We start from the raw sequence: 26,682 nt of genomic DNA on the forward strand, positions 1-26,682 counted from the left end.
CATACAGTGTCTTGAAGGTTCAGGATATAAATATTTAACGTAACTATTTATAAATATTATGACTTGGTACAATCAGATTTTGCTTGTGAAACCATCTCCAGAAAGTCTGAAAGAGTTTCACTGACTTTTTAATGTGACAATTTGCTGTAAACATTTTGAGGCATCCTAACATATAGGACTAATAGGATCTTGTTCAGATGACATTTTTAAGTGAATAAAACAAAGTGTATGTACAATACCCAATCATATCACTTTGGATTCACTATGCAGGTAAGGTAGTTATGAAAACAGTACTCCACTGTCTGTATTTTAATGAACATACACATCTCTTCTGATTTTTCATAAAAATTTCTAGCTTCCACTGGCTTTCTACATTTCTACTTTCCATTAGCTTTCTACATTTTTGGTGCCAGTGTTCTGATAAAGAATCTTTATATTGCTGAATCAAAAATTATTCTTGAAGCTTTTCCTATTCTTGTACAGCAAGTAAGATTCCAGTTTCCCACCTGCATCAGTTATTTGATCCTAAATCACCCTTTAGGAGCACAAACTGGTAAGACCTGCATAGCCTGTCCAGCTGTCATGTCTTAGTTCAGAAATCAGTTAGACAGTGAAGTGATGGCAGGAAAAAGTGATGCAGTATTACAGGAAGGAATGTATGACTTTGAGGTTGGTATGCAGCACACAGTTTAATGCCTGCGTATTTGCTTGTTTCTTTTCTACTATTTTAGTGTAGCATCCTTGGAAATAACCTTAAAGATCTGGTGGATAAATACCAGCATTATGAAGATGCCTCATCTGGACTTTTGTCAGGTCTCCAAGCCTCTGAAATAGCTGTGAACAAACAACTATCAGAGCCAATTGCAGTGGATCCCAAAAATCTCCAAAGACAACTTGAAGAAACTAAGGTGAAAAGCTGTAAAATGCAGCAATATTTTGTCCTAAAAGGAGCTGCTTTTTGTTTGAAAAACAGGATAATCTAACATAATTCAAGTGGCTGCAGGCCAAATTCTTGCCTTGCATGTGGGCATACAGCTTCTATGGTTCTGAATTTTGGCTGTCCAGAGCAATATCCGAAAAGCACTGGGTGAAAAAAAATGGGGTACCAAGATGCTATTAGCAGTGGTGACAGCAAGATATGTTTTCTATCACTTTGCTAATATAGGGTGAAATCTGGAAAGTTTTTGAACTAAGAAAGGATTTAGTGCTTATGGTTTGCTATCAGAATAAGGCTTGGATTGGGTTCCAGATAGAGAAGTCCATTTGATGATTGTCTGTGACTCTTGATTTTTTTTCTGTTCACGTTTGCGTGTTACTTCATTATGAAAGGGATAATACCAGGTGAACAGTAGGATCTGAGTAGTCTGTTTGCCTGTTTCAGTTTCACCCAGTGCTATACACCCAGCAGAGAGTGAATTTAACATTATTTGTACTGCACAGAAAAATGATATTTTTTATTTTTCCCCACTGAGGATGTAACTCATGACTTTATGTAAATCCAAGTATCAGCAAGACAAGTTAGTGATAGAGCTTGTGAAGGTAAAACTCTGGCTATCTGTATAAAGTGTGAATTTGGAGGAGGCTTTAGAAGTATAAGGTGAGTAATATAAAGTTTCATGCAGTCTGTCATCTTTGAACTGACTGTTATATTTTCATAAACACATTCAATAACCTATACTATAAATAAAATGCAAGATTATTTGTTTTTCAGTGAGCAAGACCATTGGTCAGGCACTTCCTCACTGCTTTGTCTGTGCTTGGTGAAGTATCAGTGCAGGTCAGGCACACTTACTATTGAAAAATGACAGTCAATAACTTTTGGAAAGTACAGCTTTAACCATTTCCCTTACATCAACCTTTACCTATGGTATCTTTCAAATTGGCTGCTGGAGATGCCTAACACTTAGGTGCATGACAGCAAAAGGAGTCAAATCACAGCTGTGTTTAAGAGCAAAAGTGTAAATTGTGAACTCCTAACAATTGAATGTTTTAGATACATTTGTGCTTCTGAGCACAAGAGTAGGAATAAAACCAATTACAATTTGAAGCGTCATTTGAACTTTTTGTTCCTTATGCCAAAATGAATTATATTCTCTATAATGCAAATTTTCATGGAAGTAATACAAAAGGAGTGAGTACTAGGGTTCTTTTTATGAATGTCTACATGGATTACTTGCCACACAAAAGAGCACTCAATGAATATGAGTTGGGAAGAAGGAAGAGAGTACAAAATGTCAAAAGATTCAAAGGAAGAGAAAAACCAGGAGGCTGAAGAAAGAAAGCCAATTAATGAAAGCAAAACAAAGAGTATTTTGAGGAAGTCAGGTGTTGCAAGTTAAAGCTGTCCCTTGTAGCCAACGCATGCAGCTGATAATCCAGCTAGACACAGACCTTGGCAGCATGGTGAGGTCTAATCTTTTTATGGGGATTAACTGTTCTTCAGAGTATTCTTCACTGCCTCTGGCATCAGCTTGCTTGCCTTTTGTTAGTATACAAGGTTTTCTGGTACATCTTTTTTTTCTTTCTTTTTTTGTTGTTTCTTTTTTATTCTTTTTCTTTCTGCACAAGTACTAGCCTAAGCCTCTTCAGATCTCTCAGACCCATTGTGTCAAATGGGTCAGCAAGATGAGGTACTGTGCTCTGGCACAGTCTTGTGCTCTGGGTACCGGTGCTGAATGCACTGACACGACTTCTTTGTGCTGGCAGGGCACATAGGATTATCTTTTGATTAATATATTCATTGAGTATCAATGAATATCAAAAAATAAATGAGAAATCCTTTCACTTTAGACTTCTATAAAATTCAAGTGAATCAAAACAAACACAGAGGCCAGAAATAATTTAAAGATTAATTGCCCTAAAGTACTCTTACACACTGGAGAGACAAAGCCACTAGAAGTTGATTCAGCCTTTTTGTCTTCATTGTCTCTGGAGCAAATCATGGCTGGCCTAGTCTCTGAACATGTGTTCCTTGGTTAGATGGACAAACCTAGGAAAAATTCAGCCACACTGTTTCAGGGGTTCCTGACTGTGAAGGCAATTATCTTGTTTCAAGCTCTTCCTGTTTACTCTGCAGTATCAGCCTGATCCTTTGTCGATACCACTGGTGGTGAATGTGTAACTGCTGCTGTTGATTGTGCGCTTTTACGTCTGAATTGTTCTTAGATGCTGAGTTGAAAAATATGTTTATAATGTAGTCTGTACAAGGGGTCTTTAGAAACAATTAAACAAAAGACACATTTGAAGTAACATGCAAGAAATAAGTTGAGTCAGACAAGTATTCTAAAACATAAGGTAAAAAAGATGGTGAACGAACTAAAACAAGGGCCAGAAGGTTAACAGCAGCCATAACCACCGGTCAGGATTTTTCTAAAGGAGAGGTCACAAATTGAGTTAGTTTATTCCCAGCACTAAGTTTAGGTTCTGTGACATATCTCAAGCCTTGCTTATGTAAATATCAACTGTACTGAAAAGCATAACTGATAATAGTGGAATTTTACAGGTTCTTCAGGGACAAGTGTCTAACCACCAAATTGCTGTAGAAAAACTGAAAAAAGCTGCTGAAGTGTTATTGGACACAAGGGGAGAGTTGACACCAGACAAAGATGAGATTCAAAAAACACTGGGTAAAATATTTGCTTTTTTTAATGCCTCTTTTTATCACTTGTGTCTGCATGCAGGTTCTGGAATAGAAAAATTATAGTTTCGACATTCTTGTGTTACTGTCCAAGTCCACGTTTTGTTGATTCATAAGTCATTACAACACAATAACTTTATTGTTGGTCTCTCTCCTACATTGATCCATATGCTTTTCACTGTCATTTCATTTTTTTCTTTTTACAGAAATAGGAATTGCTGAGCAGAGGTAGTGATTTTCTGAGCATCATAAATTTTCCAGAGAAACATGACTCCAAGGAACCTGTTTACAAGCAGTTATTTGAAGTTTGCTTAGCTTAGGAGTTATTTCCTTCCAACTTTAAGAAACTGTCTATGGAGGGGTTGACTTTGGCTGGCTGCCAGATGCTCACCCACCTTCTCTCTCATTCCCTTTGCTCAAGTGGATGAGGGTAAAAATTAAGATGGAAAAGCCCATGTGTTGAGGTAAAGACAGGGAGATGGTAAAGCCCCATGTGTTGAGGTAAAGACACTTACCATTTACTGGGCGTGGACAAAATAGACTTGACTTCGCAAAAACTAACTTCCATTTATTGCCAAATAAAACAGGTTTGGGAAATGAGAAACAAAGACAAATCACAACAACACTATGCTCCACCCACTCTTTTTTCCAGGCTTACCATCACTCCTTCCTTCCTTCCCAACTACTCCCACTTCCTCCCTGACAAACAGTGCAGTGTGGATGGGAAATGGATGATTGTGGTCAGTCCGTAATTTCTCTGCTGCTGCTTCCTCCTCACACATTTCCCCTGCTCCAGTGAGGGACCTGAAATCTTTCATGCTAGTATTGTTCCAGTGTGGATATAGGCTGAATTTCCTTCAGGAAATATCCACCTCCTCTAGTGTGGGGTCCTCTACATGCTGCAATGTGGTTATCTGCTCCTCCATCCTCCCCAGGCTTCGGGGGAATCTCTGCTCCAGCACCTGGAGCATCTCTCTCCCTATGCCTTCCCTGACCTTCATGTCTGCAGGGATGTTTTCATACTTTTCCCTCATTTCTTAGTCCCATGCAGTGTTTTCCCACTTCTTAAATACATTTTTAGCAGCACCACCAGTTTGGTTGAGGAGCTCAGCTGTGCTCCGTGATGGGTCAGCTGGAGTTGGCTGAAACCATCTGTGTCTTCCATGGGGCAGCCCTTGACCTCCTCTCACATGAGCCAAAAAAACTTGTCACTAACAAACCCTTACCACCTACACTTAATACTCTTTCCTATCAGTAGTGAGAAGTAGCACAGCATGACATTCACCCCTGTCTGAAGTTTGAAGGTGCTCTCTGTATGACAAAATTGTCTCTTCATGAAATTCCATAAGTAACTTGCAGAACAGTGAAATAAAAAACCTGTGGCTTGACTTTTTGGAGTGAGTGATGAAACTCTGTAGGAGGTTCATGGAGCTTGTAACTTCCAGAGAGTTATCTCAAGAGTGTTGAATGTCTAATGAAGAACCATCTGGATGAACCTCTCAGGTCTCACAGTAACATAAGAGACATTTGTAGAAGACCTGTCTTAATACTCTGCTATTTTATTTCTTGGGAACAGTCAACAGCTGTCTTAAGCTAGAGCTACATGGAAATCAGTTTCTAACTCTGGGCAACTACAGCTGTATGCTGCTCCCTGATTTCCCTTGTCTGGTGTGTTTCTTGGCTCTGTTTGAAATTTTTGGTCTTTGCTTCCATGTTTTTACTGACTAAAGCTGCTTTTTTTTCCTTCATTCTAATGTAGCAATTTTTGACTCAACTTGTGAGAACTGGTGAAGTGAGCTAAAAGCTTAGTTTGGCTAGAGGAAAAAAATTGAAATACATTTTCTTTTTATCAGATGATATCGTGGAAAGATATGACAATTTATCCAAATCCGTGAATGAAAGGAATGAGAAGCTTCAAGTAACTCTGACACGATCCCTAAGTGTGCAGGATGGTTTGGATGAAATGCTGGATTGGATGGAGGGAGTTGAAAAGAGCCTTAAAGAACAAGATCAAGTGCCTTTGAATTCTGCTGCTATTCAGGATATTATTAGTAAAAGCATTGTAAGTAGAATTCTTTGAAAGAAGAAACATCTGTTTGATAATGCAGATTTCAAGAAATAACTAAAATCTTAGGTTGGCACCTTTAATGGATTCAAAATACTAAAGAGGGCAGTTGTGTCAAGTGAAACTGCACGTGAGGATTTTTGTAGCTGAAATAGACTACACTGATGGTCTTGCTGTACTGATTTGTTGTTTTATGTGGTAGACGAATTTCACTTCTTAAAATGTAGTTGCAAGTAATACAAAGTAATTCGTGTATGTTTCAGATGCTAGAACAAGATATTGCAGGTCGCCAAAGCAGTATAAACACTATGAATGAAAAAGTGAAGAAGTTCATGGAAACAGCAGATCCATCCACTGCATCCACACTGCAAGCTAAAATGAGTGAACTTGCAGGTCGGTTTTCTGAAGCAAGTAACAAGCATAGAGAGAAGCTTATGAAAATGGAGGAATTGAAGACTAAAGTGGAGTTATTTGAAGGTCTGTCAGAAAAACTTCAATCGTTTCTAGATGAGAAAAACCAGGCACTCAGTGAGACGGAGGCACCAAGAAAGGATGTTAGTGAAGTCTCTCAATACATGCAGGTACTGTAGCTTTCAGTTTATATCTGTTGTGCATTCTTAGTCTAACTCATCTAAGTGACTGAATAAGAAACAAGGCATGTTTTTTCCCCACTTTGGTTGGTTAGCTAAAATCAAGAGTTTAACTTTGAACAAGTGGTTATGAAGTCTAATATGAAGAACGTCATCCTATTTTGCAGGAAGCTAGTGTAGAATTGGCACAACACAAGAAGGATCTGGAGGTTTTGAAGAAGCTTCTTGAAGAGCTTTCATTCCATGCTCTTCCTGGAGATAAAGCACTGGTATTAGAAAAAGTAAATGCTTTGTCAAAGAAATTCAAAGAGGTAGAGGAGACGATAAAGGAAAAGTAAGTTGAATAATCAAAGTGTTTCCATTTTGGCTAATAACACAGTGTGAATGTTGTGATTACTGCTGTCCTTTTGCAGGCCATCTCAAGATATTGCAGTTAACCAGAGTAAGTGAGGGGTTTTTTGTAGAAAGAAAAGATTCTATTTGAAAATGCCTCTGTAGTTAGTCTGTCTGGCTCAAGAGCTCTAAAAAGGGCCATAAAGATAAATAATTTTTCAACTTTTGTGATATTCACATGATTCTTGGTAATTTTAAGGAAACCCTACTTCTCCCCTTCTTTGATAGAACACAAATTGCTGCTTGTGCATATTGTTTTAGAGTACCATTTGGCATCAGGCTGCAAAGGAAAACTGGAGAAATTATAAGAGATTCTATAGAGGTTACCTTTACAGTAAAACTAGCTTTTGCACATTCTGCTTATATCCATAAAATTAGCTTTTTGACACTTTGAATTTAGGAATAGTAATACCAGATTGATAATATTTGTTAGTTTAATTATTAGAAGGAGTACTTTGTCATTCGTTTGTCTTTAATTGTTTAGAGAAGAGGATGTATCATCTTGTCAGAAAGAAATGGATACTTTTGAGCTCCTTGTAGAATCATTAAAGAAATGGATAAAAGAGACAACAGAACGAATTCCAGCAGCACAGCCCTCTCTGAATACAGAGGAGTTAAAGAAACCTTTGGAAGATACATTGGTAAGCCATTGCAGGAGAAGTGAAATCTGGCTGAAGGAAATAAGGCATCTATTAGTAATATTGAAATACAGACCTAAGGTGTAAGGAGTCACAGTAATTGGGACTAGGGGGCTTGCAGTCTGCATTTACATTCCCATTTGCTTTGTATGGTTTGCAGCAGATTCCCAAATAGCAAAGTTGTTCTTTTCTGTACACTAAGTCTCTTAAGTCTGAAGTCAGTTTTGTAATGAACAAATGACGATCTTTCTTAACCAGAATTTAAAAGATGAATGGACATTAAAGGCACCTGAGCTGCAGAAAATGAATAGCAGAGGAACTTTGCTGTGTAACCTAATCACTGCTGTGACTTCTCCTGCCAAACTGAGAGCAGTTGCCAAATCAGGTATGCTTTTGTATAATTAGGTGAGCGTAACATTTCAGGAATTTTTAAAACCTTTTAGACAAAAATCTAAATTATTTCACCCTTGGATTAGCACTCTGAATATTATGGCTTGTGAGAAAACATTTAGCCATGTCACTTTTGACCATTGTTTGCTGTGATTCTCATTTAAACTGTCTAGCTGCTGTAGTAATTCAGCACACATTCTCATTGTTTTACTCTGCCAAAATAATGTAAAAGTGCACTGATGTAAATGATTTACATGTCCTAGAGCTGTTATGTAATTCCCAGATAGTACATAAAATGACAGTATCACAGTTGCCTTCACCTCATCCCAGAAAGCTTCTGATGATGAGAAACTGACTTATTCTGATCACTGTTTGGTGCTTCACATATCCATCAAGGCTTCTGCCAGCAGGAGAAATACAAGCCTTGTTTTGCAAACACTGATGCACCTGTACAGAGATACCTGTTTAATGACCAAAAGGCTATTCTGTGACGCCAAGCAAACACAGAAAGGTTTGCGGAGTCGTGGAGTTTTTCTTAGAAGGGTAATGAGGGGATGGTTTATATAAAAAGTGAGCCTAGATAAACCTACTCATCCTAATATGATACCATAATTAGTATTAGTCAGTGTTTTAGTTGAAACAACGGCACAGAAGGGAATCAGCTTTGTATCCCAGCATGATTTTCCTGGGCCGAAGTGTGTTTTCTGTCTGGACATTCAGCTAAATTCTATTTTACTGGTAATCATAATTTAAAGATAGCAAGTCTATTTCCATGATTTTTTTTTACTCTAGTGTTAAATATTAGTTTGTTTTAAAGAAACCAGTAATTCTGCCAAGTATCATTCCAGACATAGTAAAGGATGTTGGGCATTTTAATGGCCATAAGCACATTTTCAGTCAATTCTTGAACTGACTAAATCTGGAAATAAATTCAAGTGTGTTGGCCTTCACTGGTCATCTGCAAATATCTGGGAGGCTGGGGACTGACACAGGATATCTCTTGGCCAAAAAGTAGAACACTTTCTTTCTTGTATCTCTTTGTAATAGCTGCCTCTGGTTTTGGTGGGTTTTTTTTGGTTTGGGTTTTTTGTTTTGTTTTTTTAACTTTAAATAAAAATCTTTAAAGAACATTTTGGAATCTTCTATTTGGGCTCATTCCCCTGCCTCTTTTTCTACTCCTATGCATCCAGATAGAAAAAATAGTTAAATAGCTATCACATAAGAGCACCTATAATCCTCCAGACCAGAACATTTGCCCTCCTTGACAAGAGCTGTACTGTATATCACTTTATCACAGTTATAAATACCAGAGTCCAGCTAATAGAGCGGGAAGATCTACAAGACCCTGGCTGGAGCCTGTGACGTCTCTTATCTGGTTTGTTTTCTCTTGCCATCCTCCAGCTGCCACTAATGTGGTCCTCACTGTCCAGCTGGTACCAGGGGGTGGATGCATAGCCTTTTCCAAGGCAACCATTAATCTTCCTCTGTTAATTGCTCATCTGGGAATACATATGTGCAGGAGAGTGGGAAGTGAGTCTCCTTGCAGTTCTCTGCAGTGTGATCATGTGGCCCTGCTCTTTGGTCTGACTCCATTTTACAAAGCCCATTAGCTCTGGTTTCAGAGGCTCTGATACTATGTTATTTAGTAGGGCTGCCTCAGTGAGTGGCTGCCTCTGAGTGACAGTAAGGACTTCAGGCATAACAATAAGAGTGCCACGTTGCAATTCCTATCATGGAGCACATGTCTGAGTCTTGGTTATGACAAGATAGGGATCAATCCAGTTGGTGTCGAGAGCTGTCTGTGCAGAGTTACAGTGCTGATAAACCATAGAATCATTTTAAGTTATAACAGACCCTTAAGATCATTAGGTCCAAACATTAACCAGCACTGCCAAGTTCAGCACTAAACCATGTCCCCAAGCAGCACGTATACATGTTTTTTAAATACCTCCAGGAATGGTATCTCAACCACTTCCCTGGTGGGTAAAGGTACCCTAAGTAAGCAGTGCCTTTGGTTATGGTGTCTGCAATGACCACTCTGGGCCTCTTTGCTGTTTAATGTTTAGTTCTCTCCTCAGTTGCAGCATTTGCCAGCTAGTCCTCTCCCAGGCTATACCCATCATGGCTGGGTAAAACTGTGCTCTCAGTAGCAGGGTCCTTTTGGGGAGAGTTAGCAATGTGGTTGTGAATAGGCCTCATAGCTAGGGCATCAACCTTTGGCCCTGGTCAGTTATTTAATACAGCACTGTGAGCAGTAGGACTGCTTATACATCCTATATATGTGCACACTTCTAAGTGCATTCATCTACACATCCAGCTGCTTGGCCTATGTGATACCACTTATAGTACTGGCTGGCTGGAGCTTCATTCTGGATGTTGTAATGACAGCTATGGATCATGCTGTTTTGAAGAGGAAATGCAGTGCTGGGATTTTGGTGGGAAAAGGCCCAGATAAGCAAGAGGCTTCATCTCTTTTGATCTCTTTTGACAGGTGGTACAATATTAAATGGTGAAGGAGGAGCTCCAGGAACTCAGGATTTCTTGAAAAATAAAGGTCAGTAAAAATTTCAGCATGTGATAAAGAAATGTTGCTTGTCAATTGCTGTTAAATATGGAAGTATTTTTTAGATGTTGTACATAAATCTGCTTTTGGCAGTCATTATTAGACTGAAATTTCACATCACCATCACGTAAGACAACTACATTGACTAGGGCATGACATTATAAGTACTTATTACAATACCTCACAATCTCATCTGAGATTTCGGAATCTGAATTCTGATTCAGAAATCTGATTTCTGAATCAATATATACTTTTATAAATGTATACAGGGATGGCTGTTTTACTGTAAGATGTGACTTTTGAGAAATACCTTTCTATGGGGTTTGAAACTTTGACACCCCTCAGCATTCACGACATGCGCATATACAAATATATGTGTACAGAACACCCTTTTTATATACATTTGTGTCACTGTGACCAACTCTTTTGTAGAAACAAAGGAACTTTTATATAAGGACTTTAGAGTAGCTGAAATGTAGCCCAGTATATGAAAGTTTTGGTCATGGAACTGTTACTTAAAATACTGAAACAGCAATGGGTAGAAAGATGAAATGTGTTTGTGCACTTGTATGTATTGAAATAATGATTTCTGTGAAATAAGAAGCTCTTGATAATAGGAACTTAGCTCATTCAGAGGTAGTGTTGCCACATTTAGAGGGGATTGGAAATAACTCTAACATATTCAGTGACTTCTTATTTGGGGAGCTATTAGCTGGTGTAACTCTGATTAGAATCCATGCAGGATTGTTTCAAGGGCTTTTAACTTCTAACAGTCTTTGTGCACCTCTCTTTGCAGAACTGACAACTGTTCAGCAAGCTATGTCTAATGTAAATCACAGCTATGAAGATTTGGGAGTTTTATTGAATGAAAAGATTTCAGAACTAGAAAGTATGCTTTCAAAAATGCAAAATATTCAGGAAGAATCAGCCTCAATGATGCACTGGTTGCAAAAAATGGACAAAACTGCATCAGATTGGGAAGCTGCTCCAACAGATAGTGAAGCAGTTAAAGCCCAAGTTGAGCAACATAAGGTACTTCGTGCCTTCAAAGAAATACTTTTTCTTGTATTTATTAGGCAGATGCTATGAAATAACTGGTATCTCAGACTAGATTAATATTGCAGAGAGTATTTAAATGATCCTACTAAGCATGTTAGTCAGGCTTAGAGCAAATCTGGCAAACTGTGTCAGTGGAATAAAGGAGCACTGTGTCAGAGAGAATGAGTTTTGCAGGTCAGAAAATAGTAATTTCGTTGGACAGTTTGAAAAGGTGAGGCTATACTGATTATGCAATAAACTTCTTTGATCTTAGTGGTTTAGAGGTATATAATAGATTACTTGTAGTATCTGAAGGGCTGTATCTGTCCAAAAGCTGTTTCTGCAGCTGCTGGTTCACTGACGCTTCACAGACCTCCCGGTCTCTGCAGCTGCAGCAGCTTATGTCTCTTCCAAGGCAGTGTTTCTCTTCAGCAGCCCTGTCATGCTTGTTAAGTTATATAGCTGCACAACAGTCTCCTTCCCCCTTTATAATTGATATGAGAAAACCACTGAATCAGCAGTAAGCTGCTGTCCTGTTTCAGCATTGGACACATATGCTTCCCTAGCAATGAAGGACAATATTTACACATGTAAGGTTCATCTATAAAGGGAATCGTAATGGATAGGGAAAATTCTTTTCTTGCTTGTGATTGTCTATAAACAAAGACAGAATTTGATTTAACTGAGTTTCTTTTATATTTGACTGGTCACCCTTAAAAATTAACCTGACCAGCCACCAACTTCCTCAGAGTTGGATAACATTCAATCCTAAAATTCAGCCTAAGTGTGAAAGAAAACCAGCTCTTTATTTCTTAACAGAGACTGTACAAAGCAAACATGATCATCTAACCTGCAGTGTAGTAATAGAAAAGTATTCACAAATAGTTGGAAAACTGAGAGTGCTCAGGCAAGAGTCAACTGATGCTTTGGAACTTTTACTAGAAGTTCTAAATCAGGTACAGTTTGTTCAGTGTTTATTTTTGTGGGTTTTGGATAATTAAAAAGCAGCTCTGTGAGGCAAGCTTCATTACTTAACAACATTCTTATGAGAGCCCTTTGCCAGGCATGTAAGATATGTTCACTTCTGTCTGCAAGAACAGCATTAATTAGGATTTTCTGGGGTATCTCAGTCTTCTGTTAGGTCTACATTTAAAACCCTGATTCTCTTTAAACTATGGGTTTAGGGGAATGAAATAATCTGTAATAGCAGGACTTCTACTGAGGTAAATGAGGCCACACCATACTCCTCTGTCAGTGCTAGCTAGATTATTTCTGCTGTGAACTGTACTTTGCATTAGTCAGTTTGCCTTCTGTACACAAATAGGTTCCAAGTACATGTGAATATGATGGGACCTAGTAAATCTTATTCATTTGAATAGTTCTGTCACTTGTTCAAATTAAGCAATAATTATTAATATAGTTTATATCTCTCAAGTTTTCTCTTCCAAAAAAAATTGACTAACAAATTATGTCACTACAACATGTTTTGAGATTCGTAGCAGAAAAGTAGTATATACAGGCTAAATATTTATTTTTTATCTTCATGTTTGGCACCTCAGTATTATGGACTGCAAGCTTTACCATTCTTCTTTATTCTCTTACTTATTTATTTTATCACCTAAATTTTCAGCTTTTTGAAACTGAATTAAAGCAAAGTGCAAATAAAGTGCAGGAACTAAAGGACAAAGTTACAGAGCTGTTGGAGAAGAACCCTGACTCTCCTGAGGCGCCTAAGTGGAGACAAACATTGGATAAAATAGGTACTTCAATAAAGCTGTATTATAGCTCAGACTGATTGGGAAGTTGTTTTATTATGAGTTTTTTAATTTATTAGCAATAACTAGTATTTTTAATACCTTGTTTCCTCTTATGTCTTAAATTCTGTGGAAATAACTCCCTTTGCAAGAGTGCAGATCTGAAGTAATTCCAGTGATGTCCATGGCCTTTGAATTTGTATTAGTGCAGAGGCTTGACTCTCTGTTTGAGAGGCTTTATCTTATTCAAATGGTGTTCAGCTAAAATTTGACTGTCCAGTTACTGCTCCAGATATATATTTTGTTCTTCTTACAAGATATAACAAATTAAGCTGATTCTAATTTCATGTAAAGAATGGTTTGAATTGTTTCTAGTGCTCTTCTGCATGATTTTTTTCCCCGTGAACTAGTGGCTTTTGGCACTCTGTGGGTTTGCTGGTTTTTTGCTGTTTTCTAAAACTGATTGTATAAATTTTGCCAAAAAAAAAGAAAACAGGCTAATGAAAAAAAAGAAGATGACCATGTTTAATCAATAGATTTTGAGACATTGAAGTGCCTAATTGTCATGAGCTTTAAAAATTTTTTTATGTTACTCATATTTTAAATAAATTATAGGTCAATAGCATTGTATGTCAGTCTCGTTTCATAGTGATAGGCATTTCCATCGCTCCACCAACAGTAATTTTGAATCTGAGAGTTTTTCCAGTCTGTCCTTCTTGTAAGTGAAACTCTGCAAAGTTTAAGTAGCAGGTAAGACCTTTAGTAGTGTTGAGAGGGGATTCATACAAAATTAGCAGAGGACTGTAAAGCAGCAAAAAGCACTGTGAAAAATCGGGATGAAAATCAGGAACAGGGAGAGTTAGCAAAATACCAGAGCTGACTGAGCAAGCACTGACAGTATCACAGAGGGGAAGGGAGAGGTTACAAGACTAGGACTGAAAGGCTGCTCTAGAAGCCACTTGCCCTAGTGGAAAAGACCACAGACTGGCATAGATGTGAATCTAAGCTTACCCAGTGCTTTTGAAATACCTATGTGCAGAAGTATTCTCATTGCCCATCATTAGGTATGTGGTTCAGGTATTTTAGATGAATGGTTTTAGATGAATGATAAGACATTGGAAAGAGTTAGGCTTTTTCAGAGGGCTGTTCAGAGTTGAAGCCTGATTTCAGGCTTCTGAACACCCTTGAAAATATATGGGGCTTTTTCACTGAATAAGCAGGAAGATTTGTCTATCTAAATGAGGCACCTGAGTTATAACTGAGTACAACTCTTTGCCTTCTATGTCATTTGAGACCAAAGCCTAAATTTGGGGGTATTTCATTTAGTAATATTCTAATCCAATTTTATTAGATGTTGTATATTCATCACTCTAAAAATGCGACACGTGGCTGACTGTCATCCAAGTGTATGTGGGTCTGACTTTTAAAAGATGTTATTTGCAAAGTCACTGCAATAAGGCATCTGGAGTTTATCAGCAAGAAGCCTTATGAGAGAGCTCTGTTTATGTTTCATATATAGTCTGCAGTCTCACAATCCATCTGCTAGAACATGCATGCAATATGCTAACATTATCATTGTTAGATTCCAAATGGAAAGAGCTCAATCAAGTTACGTCTGAGAGACAACAAAAACTGGAGGAGTCTTCAAATTACCTGACCCAGTTCCAGACAGCAGAAGCTCAGCTAAAGCACTGGCTTGTAGAAAAGGAGCTAATGGTCAGTGTGCTGGGACCATTATCAATTGATCCTAATATGCTGAATACACAAAAGCAACAGGTTCAGGTGAGTAGTGCCAACACACATTATTGATTTAAGTTTCTTCTGCCTTTTTGCTATTAGCAAAGTACTATTTTGCATCTAGAGTAGAGCATGGTTAGTATAAGCCATTAGATTTATTTATCTTTGGGTATCAGCTTACGTAGTACTTAACTACAATAATTACAAGAAAAAATTATCATAAGAGTGAAAAGAGATCAGAACAGGTAAAGAAAAATGTGGAGGAGACATTGATCCTCTGATATATCTTTTTGTTTTGACCATAATGTGGTTTCTCTGTAGTGGAATGAAAATGTCCCTTTGATTTTTATTAATGTGACATTTTACTGTCATTCCTCATATACAGTCTGTAGTTAGAACTCTCTTTTTGAGATTTTATTCCCTTGACTGTGCCAGTAGTTAACAAAAATATGAAGGCAAGTGAAATGCATTACTGTGGATGGATATGGGGCCAAGGGTGTCAAAGACAGAAGAACAAGTATAATGAAAAAATGGAGTAATTTATTGACAGCAACACAGCAAACTTCAGACAAAAGAAACAAATGTGGAATCAGATGAGGTTGCAGAAGGTAGAAAATTTAATTTCAAACATTTCTATTGCTGCCAGTTATTCTAAACTGATGGGAAATTATTTGGTTTTGAAAAAAGAGTTATTAAAGCTTTAATATCAGTATTGTTTAAAATGAAGTGTTTAAAACATGAACTGTGTTCCAATACTATGTGAAATACTATGACTCAATATTGCTTTGTAAGTGCTTCAGAAGTCTAGACAGATGGCGTAAGATTATCATATATCACTTAACAGTCCTTAAAAATTCAACCTAATTGACTTAAAAAGTTTGGAATGTTCTCTAAAGTAAAACCATTATATTTGTCTCTTCTTTTGCAAGCACTGAGACTTAACTGTCAAAAAACCCCTGAGAACCAGTGATATAAACTTTAAAGGTCTTACACTTCACATTCAGTCATTTTTGTGAATTAGCCAAATAGTCTCTGTTCTATAATAATACATTTCAATATTATGTCAGAATACACCTTTTTTGAAGTTCTATCTTAAGACAAATATCAAAACTGTCTAGGAAAGAAGACATTGCTGGAAACTATACAGCACTTATTTTGCTTGGTGTTGTTACTTAATTACTGTAGTGTTAACAGAATTCATTGTTAACTTGTATCTCCTGGTTGAATTTCCATTAGATGATGTGTAAATTTACCTAATTTTTTCCTCTTTCTTTGATGTAAATACTTGGAAACAACACAGTTTATGAAGAAGGCACATTTATTTCACTGGCTTTTAAACTTGGATACACTCAATAAGAGAGCTTAGCTACAACAAATTCTACATGATTTTTTGTCAGAAGCACTTTTTTTTTCATGAAGTAAATTCTTCTTAAAATTATCTTTTTTTCCCAGATTCTGCTCAAAGAGTTTGACACCAGAAAGCCACAATATGAGCAGTTGACTATGGCTGGGGAAGGGATTCTGGAGAGACCTGGTGAACATCCACCCTCACATGAAATTGTAAAAGAGCAACTGGCAGCTGTGGCACAAAAGTGGGACAGTCTAACCAGCCAACTGAAGAAGAGATGTGACCGAATTGACCAAGCCATTGTGAAAAGCACAGAGTATCAAAGTTTACTCAGAAGTTTGTCTGATAAGCTAAGTGCCTTGGATAGTAAACTAAGCAGCAGCCTGGCTGTGAGTACACAACCTGATGCTGTGAAACAACAGCTGGAAATTGCTAAAGAAATGAAGGAGGAAATAGAACAGGAAATGAAGAATATAAATGCAGCACAAGCTCTTTGTGAAGAGCTGTCAACACTGGTTGGGGAAGAGTATTTGAAAGCAGAACTTACAAGACAGTTAGACGGCATCTTAAAATCATTTAAGGATATTGAGCAAAAATCAGGTCAGTATTTATTAAAAGAAAATAGTAACTAAGGCATAAAGTAAGGCAAAACTTTGTGATAGAGGTGTTAAGTGAGCTGAGCCTGGTGCCAGCTCTCTATCCAGTCCAACTCCCAAGCAGCTGTACATTAGAATTTAGAAGAATCCCCATACCTTGAAAAGGTAAAAACAATGCTTGGGATTGCTAGTGAATAGTTTGAGAGAGAATTTGGAGTAAAATAGCAAGGCTGCTTTTGTCATGTCTTCTTCAGGTGCATATTCACTGAATTAGAATACCAATAGAGGATGCTGTTCACTGATCTAACCAGCTTCATAGGGGCAGAGTAGAATCCAAAATGATAATTTCTAGGCAAACACCAGTTAATGGCTTAGTGAAACACAATGGTAATTGTATAAAACTGCCTGTGACAGAAGGAGGCTGGTAGTCTGCAGCCTTTCCTTACCTTGTGAACAACAGAACTGAGCAAGTAATACATTGCAAGTGATATTGTACTTTGTTCTCCCTAGCAGCCTCCGTTTTAGGTTTTTAATTTCCTCTGGTCACAAGGAACTTCAAAGAATCTCCCTAGGAACATGTATTGCCTGTAGGCCATGATTTAGACCCTACAAGGTTATACCACTTAACATTCCCTGTGCTTACACTTCATAGTGCCATGAAGCACAATTGTGTGTTTTTTACTGCCAGAGTCTGCCCAAATGGGATCCATGTCTGACACAGATTGGATAAGCTCACCTCATTTGATTCGTGTCCTACTACCTTCAGTGCTCTGCTGTATTTCAGGAATGAGTCTGCCCCTTGCAAGAAACTTGGTTGTCTTCCAGTCAAACACCACATACCAAGGACTGGCTTTCTTTAAATTAATGATCATGCATAATAGAACCGATATTAGTTATTATTTTTTTCACTGAATACTAGCAGGTTCTGATAACAAACCTGTGTGCTGCCTTCTCCTTTGTAGATAACCATGTTCAGCAGCTTCAGTCAGCATATGCTACTTCTCATCAGTTCCAGCAAATGTCTAAGGACTTTCAGGCCTGGATAAGCAAAAAGAAAGAAGAGCTGAACCAGGCTCGTCCTGTGTCAGCCAAACTTGATGCCTTGCAATCACTAATTGAAGAACAGAAAGATTTTAAGAAGACAATGAGCAATCAGATTAGTTCATATGAAAGAATTGTTGCAGAAGGAGAAAGTATTTTACAGAAGACTCAAGGAGCTGACAAAACAGAATTACAATCCCAAATTGCCATACTCAAAAATAACTGGGAAGAAATGAATAAACAGGTAAAAGAAAGGGAAGATAAATTAGCAGATTGTCTGGAGAAAGCCCTCAAATACAAGCAGCATGTAGAAAATCTTCAGCCCTGGATAGAGAAGTGCCAAAGTAACCTGTATGAATTAAAAGTTGGCATAAACCCTGTTGAAATAGAGGATTCTATTGTTCAGGTGAGGGCATGGCAGAAGGACCTGGATAAACACCATGGGATGGTGGAACTATTAAATAATTCTGCTGAAAGTTTGCTCAATGCAAGTCAAACAGATAAAGAAATTGTTGAAGAAGAAACTAAGATGCTGAATCAGAATGTGAAAGTGGTTACAGAAGAGTTACATAAGAAGAGAGAGTGTTTGGAAAATATGGCACAAAGACTGAAAGAGTTTCAGGAATCATCCAGGGAAACTGAAAGACAGCTTAGAACTGCCAAAGAGCATCTGGAAGCTCATGACTCACTTGGACCTCAGTCATTCAGTAACAAACACCTGACAATGATGCAGGCCCAGCAGAAAGCCTTGCAAGCTTTAAAGCCTCATGTCGATTTAGCAAAAAAGCTTGCCCAAGACCTGGTGGTAGAAGCTTCTGATTCAGCAGGTGTTTCTGACCTTTTGCTCCAAGCTGAATCTTTGGAGCAAGAATACACTGCAGTGAAGCAGCAAGTTGAGGATAGGTGCTCATTCCTAGAGACCAAACTTCAGGGAATTGGCCATTTCCAAAACAGCATCCGAGAGATGTTCTCTCAGTTTGCAGAGTTTGATGATGAACTTGATAGCATGGCTCCAGTGGGGAGAGATCTCAAGGTACTGCAATCACAGAGAGAGGACATAAAACATTTCATGAAAAAGTTGGAGGATCTTATAATGAATAATGAAAATGCTAATAAAAATTGTAAAATTATGCTAGCCACAGAAGCTGAAGCTTCTCCTGATCTTGTTGGTATAAAGAGAGACTTGGAAGCTCTGAATAAACAGTGCAACAAGCTACTAGACAGAGCAAAAGCCAGGGAAGATCAAGTGGATGGTACTATTTGCCGTGTTGAGGAGTTTTACAGTAAGCTAAAAGAATTTTCCACTCTGCTTGGGAGAGCTGAAGAACATGAAGAGTCACAAGGTCCTGTTGGAATGGAAACAGAGGCTATTAATCAGCAGCTGAATACATTCAAGGTAGGAAGATTGCTTTCTTACTATTGTAAAATATTTTACCACAATACCATTTTATTGTATGTCATAGTGACAGGGACTGGTTAAGTGCAGATCTTAGAGGAGTCTTGTTTCACAGCAGACTGTTCTGTCTGTATTCTTTTTATCTGTTTTAAATGGGGGTCTTATGCTCCAGAGAAGATTTCCTTTGCTACAGCTTGGCAGACATTGGGAATTTTGCATCTCAGCTCCTGGTTCCTGCACCCCAATTCCCTCTTCACCTCTCTTCACTCTCTTGTTACCTTCTGTAATCCATCTGCCTTTCTGTTTTTGAGAAACTGCATATTGTCTCCATTTGATGTCCTCGTATTGCACAAGTTCCGTCTTCACAGTGGTGTGAATTTTAGATTCCAGTATTCACCTACCAGCCCACATTCACTTTGCTCATCTGAGTAGTTTATTTTTTTTCACCTTGATGTAGGCTTCAGCATACTTAGGTTTAAGATGTTACCTTTTGCCATTTTCTGATACCCTGGCCAGTTTTACCTCACTGAATTCCACCCTTACCTAGAAACATCCTAATAAAAAGAAAACAGGCAAAATAATCCCCCTATTATATTTGGGGATCTCTGTAGCAATAGTTATCCAAAATGCATTCCAGAGCTTCTGTGTGTAGCTTTTTTTAATATGCCAGCTAGCAATCCATGTGCAGCTCCAAAAAATGCATTGCAGTGATAGTGAGTGTTAATTGAGCTTTGCTGCTGAAATAAGTACAGGTATTTGCTTGGTTTAGGTTGCAATAAATGAATTTCCAGTGCTCACCAGAAAGATTTATAGATGTAAGTAGTGTTTGAAAAAGATCATAAATCTCCTAATGGCTATATAGTAGCACTTAATATTCTGCACTGCTTTGGCTTCATTCCAATATAATATTGATTCAAATGTTTGTATGACTTGTGCATTAGTTGACACTTGATGATAAAGCCAAACCTTCATAGCAAGATTTGATAAGCCATACTGTTAAAAATTTGATGACCTCAGAAAAGAGTCATTACATGGCTGGGCCAACAGAGGGTGCATTTTGCTTGTTTAAGCCATTTTAGAAAGGAAGATTAAACCAGAAAGCTTTCCTCTGGGAATTTCAAATGGAAGTTACTGTGAGTTTTGATGATCTTTGAGAATGCATAAATAGAGACAAAAATCTTGAACAAATAGTTACATTATGAGAAGATTCCATTAGACTGGGAGGATTAAATTTGTATGCCAGTCTATGCTAACAAGTCTATCTCAATTTAAAAGAGAAACAAATGGCTTTTCTTTGTATATGGTTAGTAAAACACTTTGGATATTGGAAAATAGCAACAGCTCCTGCTGTGAATGCTGTTGCTTACACTGGCCACAGTACAGGACTTCAGTTGTAGCCAGTTTGGGATTTCTGATGTCACCACATTTCTTACATTTTCAAACATTAGGTGCAGCTTCAGGTCTTACTTAATACATATTTTATACAAAGAATTGTATATATATAAATATGTATTTTATTATAAAGAAAAATGCTTCTGGAGTGTTACAATCTGATGAGCAGATGCTAGGAGAATCCAGTTCCCTGTGTGTTGTCTTAGTGTTGTAGTTAATCAGGGCATTGGACACAGCACAGCAATTGAGCAGTTTGGGAGTGACAGACCTGTGCAGACCTGTGGGGTGAGAGTGTCCCTGAAACACAAGAGCTTATGTGGTAAGAAGGGCCAAAAAACCCTGGAGAGACTTGAATGAGAACAGTGATAGCAGTATGTTTATATCCAGAAGTCTACTCTGGGATTGTATTTATATTAGATATTTATAAGCTTAGAAATGTGTTTTGCTTGAAGCAACTATTTTAGGCCATGCTTTTGCTTATGATTAAAAACACAATGCCATTAAACAGGAGGTGAAGAATGATGAAAAAGTGAAGGGGTTGTTTAAATAAGTGAAAAGTAAGTGCAGAAATAAAACAGCAGAGTGAGGAGCCTTTGAAGAAAGGAAATGGGGAGACCAGAATGGGAAATTTTACTAAGTGAGAGTGTAGTTAGTGAAGGGATACTGATAGCAGCAGGATAGGGATCGACTCTACTAATATTTGGTGTCAGTGCTACTGGGGCATATCAAAATTACAGTAAGTAATCTATCTGTTTATACTCTGCCCTTCCAGAGAGCAGTTCTACCTGAGGCAGCAAACTGTAGGGAGACTGGCTCCCACAGATCCTGCTCCACTTGTGGTGTGTTTGTGTTTGCTCACATGTTTGTGCACATACACAAACACGACCTGAAAATGTGGCTGTGGCCACAAAAACCACTGTCTGGCTCCTTATGTCTTTAGCTCCTGTGGTCAACTATAGTCAACTTCAATTCCTCAAGAGTAAAGCAAAAGAGTTGTTCTTTAGTGCAGATGTATTAACATGAAATCTTCACTCTCTTCAGGGAAGGAGCTCATGTAATGGGCCAGAGGTGGGTTTTGTGGTTTAACCAATTTTTATGTACAAAGAGCTAGAGCTGTGTGTATCTTCTTGGCATGACATTAAAACACATAATGTTTTTTTAAAAATAAACTGGCTTTGAGTTGTATTATATATAGATATTTAAAATGCATATGCATACTTATTTTATTTATACTTCTTCTTTGTGATGTACTTACTCCAGTTAGTACATAGTGTTAAATTGAAAGTAGTTGCCATCACTGTTAAACTATATTTATTTACAATGCAGTTACAAAATTTGCTTTCAGTAAATGAAAATCTTCAGAGCAGTTCATTTCAAAGTAGAGCCATGACTCTTATTTCACTTCAGGAAGAGTATAATCTGAAGAATTTATGTCAATGAATATAAAACACACACAGAAAATTACTAATTAATTTGGCTTTGTAAGACAGTTTTTACCCCAAAGACTGTATGCAATGTGTAGATTAGTCCTGAAAGGAAATTTCAGTAAATTTGGTTTGTTAAGGTATGGTGAATCTGCCACCATTCTTCAAAAGCAAAACAAAAACGAATTGTGCAAATGGACTGAACTGAACACTCTGGATTTGAGTAAGCTGCAGTGCTAGAATGTTTGCAGTTGGAGAAGCATTTGCAGCTAGTTTCTCTCTGAAATAGAGAAAGAACCCAAAGTTTAATTATTTTACTTTCTGAAACTTTTTCCACAAAAATTTCTTTTTACTGTCATTAAAAGTCATTCTTCTTAGTAAAACCAACATGGCACTTTTACACCTTTCCTGAGTATGTGGTTCATTTGATTTCTGCTTTTATTTTTGGAATAAAAGTAGATATAGTTGTTAGAGGTTGCCTTCTAATTGGACTTTATGGGAATTTTTAGGTAGCCTGAGTATTCCTGCCAATGAGCTTGAACTAAGATTTTAATTGGCTTATGTTATAGAACCACAGAATTGTTTAGGTTGGAAAAGACCTTTAAGAACATCAAGTCCAATGTTAACTCAACACTGCCAGGTCCACCGTTAACCATGTCCCTAAATGCCACATCTACATGTCTTGTTAGTTGTGTAGAGGGCTTCTGTCCTCTGATTTTTGCTTTGAAGGCAAATAATGTTGAAAGCATAATCAGAAGTTTCTCTTGAAGTTTCTTTTTGAGCTAAGTGTTGCATATCCCATGCGCTGTTTACAAACTCTAGAATAAGATACTAAAATCTTCCATGGGATTTACTACAGTTAAGGTCTGTATTGAAAAGCAAAGGTAATATAAGCAACTATTAAAATTTTTTTAAGAGTTGCATTTTGAAAGTGACTTACCCATCATACAAAGGTCTTCAGCAGAAACAGTGAAAAATGGTAAACTATTTTTAACTGTTAAAATAATTTTGCTGTTGAGCAAATATAGACCAATTTCAGTTATACACTTCCCCAAAAAAATCATGCAGCACTTTGTGAATTCAGCAAGGATCTATGTGGTTTTGGTTGTTGTGGGTGAAAATAACCATGGATGATAGGACCGTTTATCAAAAGCATCTAAGATTCTTTTCTCATCTTTAGAGTGTATTCTCTGCTAGAGAATCCAGAGTTGATTATTTGTTTGGCATTATTGTAATGTTATATGGCTGCTCAGCAGAGAGGAGGAAGAGAATTTGTCTTGCATGACCTTAGTGTTTTGATATGTAGCTGACTGTTTATCAAATAAATCAATAAACATGAGGTGTGGTATATTTGTATTTCTTGCATACAGTATATCCTGCTTTCTGCTTAATGCAGAAAGCTCAAGCTGATTGTAGTGAATGCACTGGGTTAAGTTTTAGCACTAAGTGCCATATGCTGTCCTTAAACTGAGGTTTGAATTGTCCCTATAACTGATGGTTGCTGTGACACAAGCAGCTCAGGTCATTAGGGCAATGGCTTCTACTGGAGTGGAGCTGCTTGGTCATGGCAGCTCCTCCTGTGCTGTTGGCAAGTTACCTGTGAGTCTCCCAACCCCTCACCTCTGTGAATATGATCTAGAAGTGTACGTGCAAAGTGTTGAACTGTATTTAAAAGATGTAAATGTCCCAAACTGGAATCTTTGTCCTGATAGGCTGGTTTTGAGCTGCAATAAATCCCCCTGAAAAAAAAAAAAAAAAAAAAAAAGTCTTTCAGATATAGTTGGGTTTTCCCCATATTTTAATGTTTCTTTCAGTGAGAGCTGGATTCTTCGGAAGTGGCTGCCGTGTCAGCCAGCGCCGCCCTAAGCTCTTGCCTCACAGCCAGTGACCAGACTGAAAATAGTCGAAACTGGACTGAACGTCTCACTTTGCATGTCAGGTGGAGCAATGTGTGACTATTCCAACACCTAATCTAAACACTAGGCGAGTTTGGGGGATTTCTTTTTTTCAACAATACACAGGTTAAGTTTCGGTGTAACTTTGGGAAGGAAGCGTCCATTGAAATGACGGCTTTATCAGCCAGGGCGGTGGGGTGCGGGCGCGGTGAAAGGGCTGCTGCCTTCCCCGAGTTTCTCCCGGGAAGGCAGCCGGCCGGAGCGGTGTCGGCCGCTCCCCCAGCTCTCAGGAGCGGGCTGGGGCGGGAGTGATGTCACCGCCGGGCGGGCGGCGAAGCGTCCCCGCCGCCTGCCCTCGCCAGCCCCCTGCACGGCACCGAGCGAGAAGCGAAGGCGCGGGCGGCTGAGGAGATAAGGAGGCGGCGGGGAGGGACGGAGGGAGGGGAGCCCCCGGGGGGAGCCCCCAGAGCGGCGCTCCGGGCGCGGGCGGGCCGGTAGCAGATGTTGCCTGAAGAGCGAAGCGGGGCGTTCCTGGCGGCTGGAGCGGGGCGAGCCGGGGCGCTGGGCGGCCGCGCCGGGCGGGACGCGCCGGCGCTCCACGGCGGGGGTTTCCGTCCCTCGGCTCCTCGGCAGCTGCGCCTCAGAAATGAGGAGGAGGCGAGGGCAGCCCGCTAGCTGCAGCTTGTAGTCGGAACCTGCCGAATGTAAACCTGCCGTGCCTTCGGGGAACGCGCCACGCTTGCTCGGCTCTGCAGCTGCCTTAAAGAGCTCTCCAGGATGGCATCGGGAGAATCGGTCTGAAACATTCGTTTTCCGACGGTCTGCTCAAAGGACGCATTGGCTTGGCTGCTAGAAAGTGATGTTTTCCTGTGGGACTTGTGGAGGCACCACGAACAAGCCTGTTACAAGAGGAGGATAAGCTGCCTTTCAGATCAAGGTTATTTATAGCTACTGCCAAAAAAGTAAAGGGCTGGTTTATTATTCTTACTGTTCTGGATTTAACTTATTTCTCCCCCCACCCCCCAGGATTTTCTCTGTGCCTTGGTCAGGACCATACAAGCCACTGTGGATTCTGTCTTTTTAAGCTGCCACACCATGTTTTATTTATAAAGAAGATGGGACTCTGCAAACCAGCTAAATGGATTACAGTTAAGCAGTCATGTACAGAAGATAATGTACTGCCTTCTGTAACACTTGTTTGGGAGGCTTATTTGGGAGATTTCAGATACAGATTCTGACCTTGAAAAATAAATGAAGCCTTCCACTGAATGTTTGAAATATTTGGCTACTGCTGGTTTCTGCTATATTTTGTTTTTCTGTGACATTGGGACATTTTTGTTACTTTCTTACTGAAGCACTTTATATTTTGGTGGGTGGGAAACCTCATGACCAGGTAAAGTCAAATTTAAATGGATGCACTGATTATGAATGACTTCAGCCACTTCATATCTTATGATGTATATTTTTGTATCTATGCTAAGGGCAAGTTTACTATTTCTTCAGATTGCTAGTGTCCTGAATCAGTGAAAACGGGTGTACTTGTGTGAATACTTTCAACATGGGGAAGCCACTTAGCAGGCCAGACTGTCTACGTCAGAATCCTCCATGTGTTGGCAAAGGGGAAGAGGATGAAGATCTAAATATTGAGGACTGCTATGTTCCCCAGAGGTCTATCTATGACACTGTGCGGCTGAATGAACAGATTGATTCAGGCTCCAAGGGCAGCCTCTCTTCGAGGCATTTTACAGACCGGACCTTACCCTACAGTCACAGAACACTGGACATCAGTACTTTGTGCTCCAATGGTGCCCTTACTTCTTCCAGTGTTTTTGAGCTCCGAAGCCGTGAAGCTAACAAGTTAGATGAAAAAATGATCTTTGATGCTCTTAAACTGAACAGCGATATAATTCGAACAGCTGGGTTACCCAAAGCAAAGTCTCACACAGAAAAGAAGGAGCACAGACGATCGTGGAGAATGCTTGTTCCACCCAGCTTTCCAGATTACACTAATAGAAGTGAAAGCTCCTTTAATGAAACTGCTGATATGTCAGAGGCAGCTAGACTAGGCAAATGCAAGTGGGGTACGAATTCTCTTACCTCGGAAGAGGATGATTCTGGTTTATGCAGCCCTCCAACCGAAAGAGAGGATAAACAAGATACACTGTTAGCAGGGGAGCAAACTCAAATGCGAAGTCTGTCTTCTGCAGAAGATATCCATGCAGTAGGTCAGTTCAGACCATATATCCCAGCAATTTGCAGAGAGCAGCAAACCCCACTGCTTGCAAGCATGAGTGTCCCTGTCAAAGAAAGCTGCAGACTGGCTTTGCATGACATTTTACCCTCTGGAAAAGTAAAACAAAACAATGCCCAGACATGTGAGAGTGATCAGGAAGAGATGGAGGGGAAGTACTCTCACTTACAAGATTTCAAAGAGAAAATTCTGTCACATGAAGATCCTCTTCAAGGTGATGGAAGAATTATTACCCCTGGCAAAAATGAAGTGGAAAATGCATATGAAGTTAATGAAAAAACTAAAATACAAGTCACAACAGTAGAGGAGGATTATGTGGATGATGTATCTCCTCATGTAGATGTTTATTATGCTAATGCTGCTGTAAATACTAGTGACTTGGATTTTGCAAAATATGAAATTTTATCTGATACGGAGGAATGCAGTGTAGCATGTACAGGCTCAAATGAAATGGCATTTTCTGTTCAACAGCTTGAATTAGATAGCACTGTAAACTGCCCAAAAGTTTTCCCAGGGAGAAATAAAGGCAATATT

At 38.8% G+C, this 26,682-nt stretch overlaps 1 protein-coding gene across 7 annotated transcripts in view; it reads left to right on the forward strand.

The window, feature by feature from the left end:
- DST (dystonin) overlaps positions 1-26,682 on the forward strand; it is a 291,637-nt gene that overhangs the window by 195,515 nt on the left and 69,440 nt on the right. For all 7 annotated transcript variants that reach the window (XM_069011406.1, XM_069011407.1, XM_069011403.1 and 4 more), the window contains 13 exons: positions 732-908; positions 3,503-3,626; positions 5,491-5,699; positions 5,966-6,283; positions 6,460-6,626; positions 7,170-7,326; positions 7,582-7,708; positions 10,205-10,267; positions 11,073-11,308; positions 12,945-13,074; positions 14,651-14,850; positions 16,258-16,753; positions 17,712-19,186. In XM_069011406.1, the coding sequence (XP_068867507.1) occupies positions 732-908; positions 3,503-3,626; positions 5,491-5,699; positions 5,966-6,283; positions 6,460-6,626; positions 7,170-7,326; positions 7,582-7,708; positions 10,205-10,267; positions 11,073-11,308; positions 12,945-13,074; positions 14,651-14,850; positions 16,258-16,753; positions 17,712-19,186 (3,879 nt within the window). The remainder of the gene's footprint in view (positions 1-731; positions 909-3,502; positions 3,627-5,490; positions 5,700-5,965; positions 6,284-6,459; positions 6,627-7,169; positions 7,327-7,581; positions 7,709-10,204; positions 10,268-11,072; positions 11,309-12,944; positions 13,075-14,650; positions 14,851-16,257; positions 16,754-17,711; positions 19,187-26,682) is intronic.

Source organism: Aphelocoma coerulescens, chromosome 3, assembly GCF_041296385.1.
Source record: "Aphelocoma coerulescens isolate FSJ_1873_10779 chromosome 3, UR_Acoe_1.0, whole genome shotgun sequence".
Classification (NCBI taxonomy): Eukaryota; Metazoa; Chordata; class Aves; order Passeriformes; family Corvidae; genus Aphelocoma; species Aphelocoma coerulescens.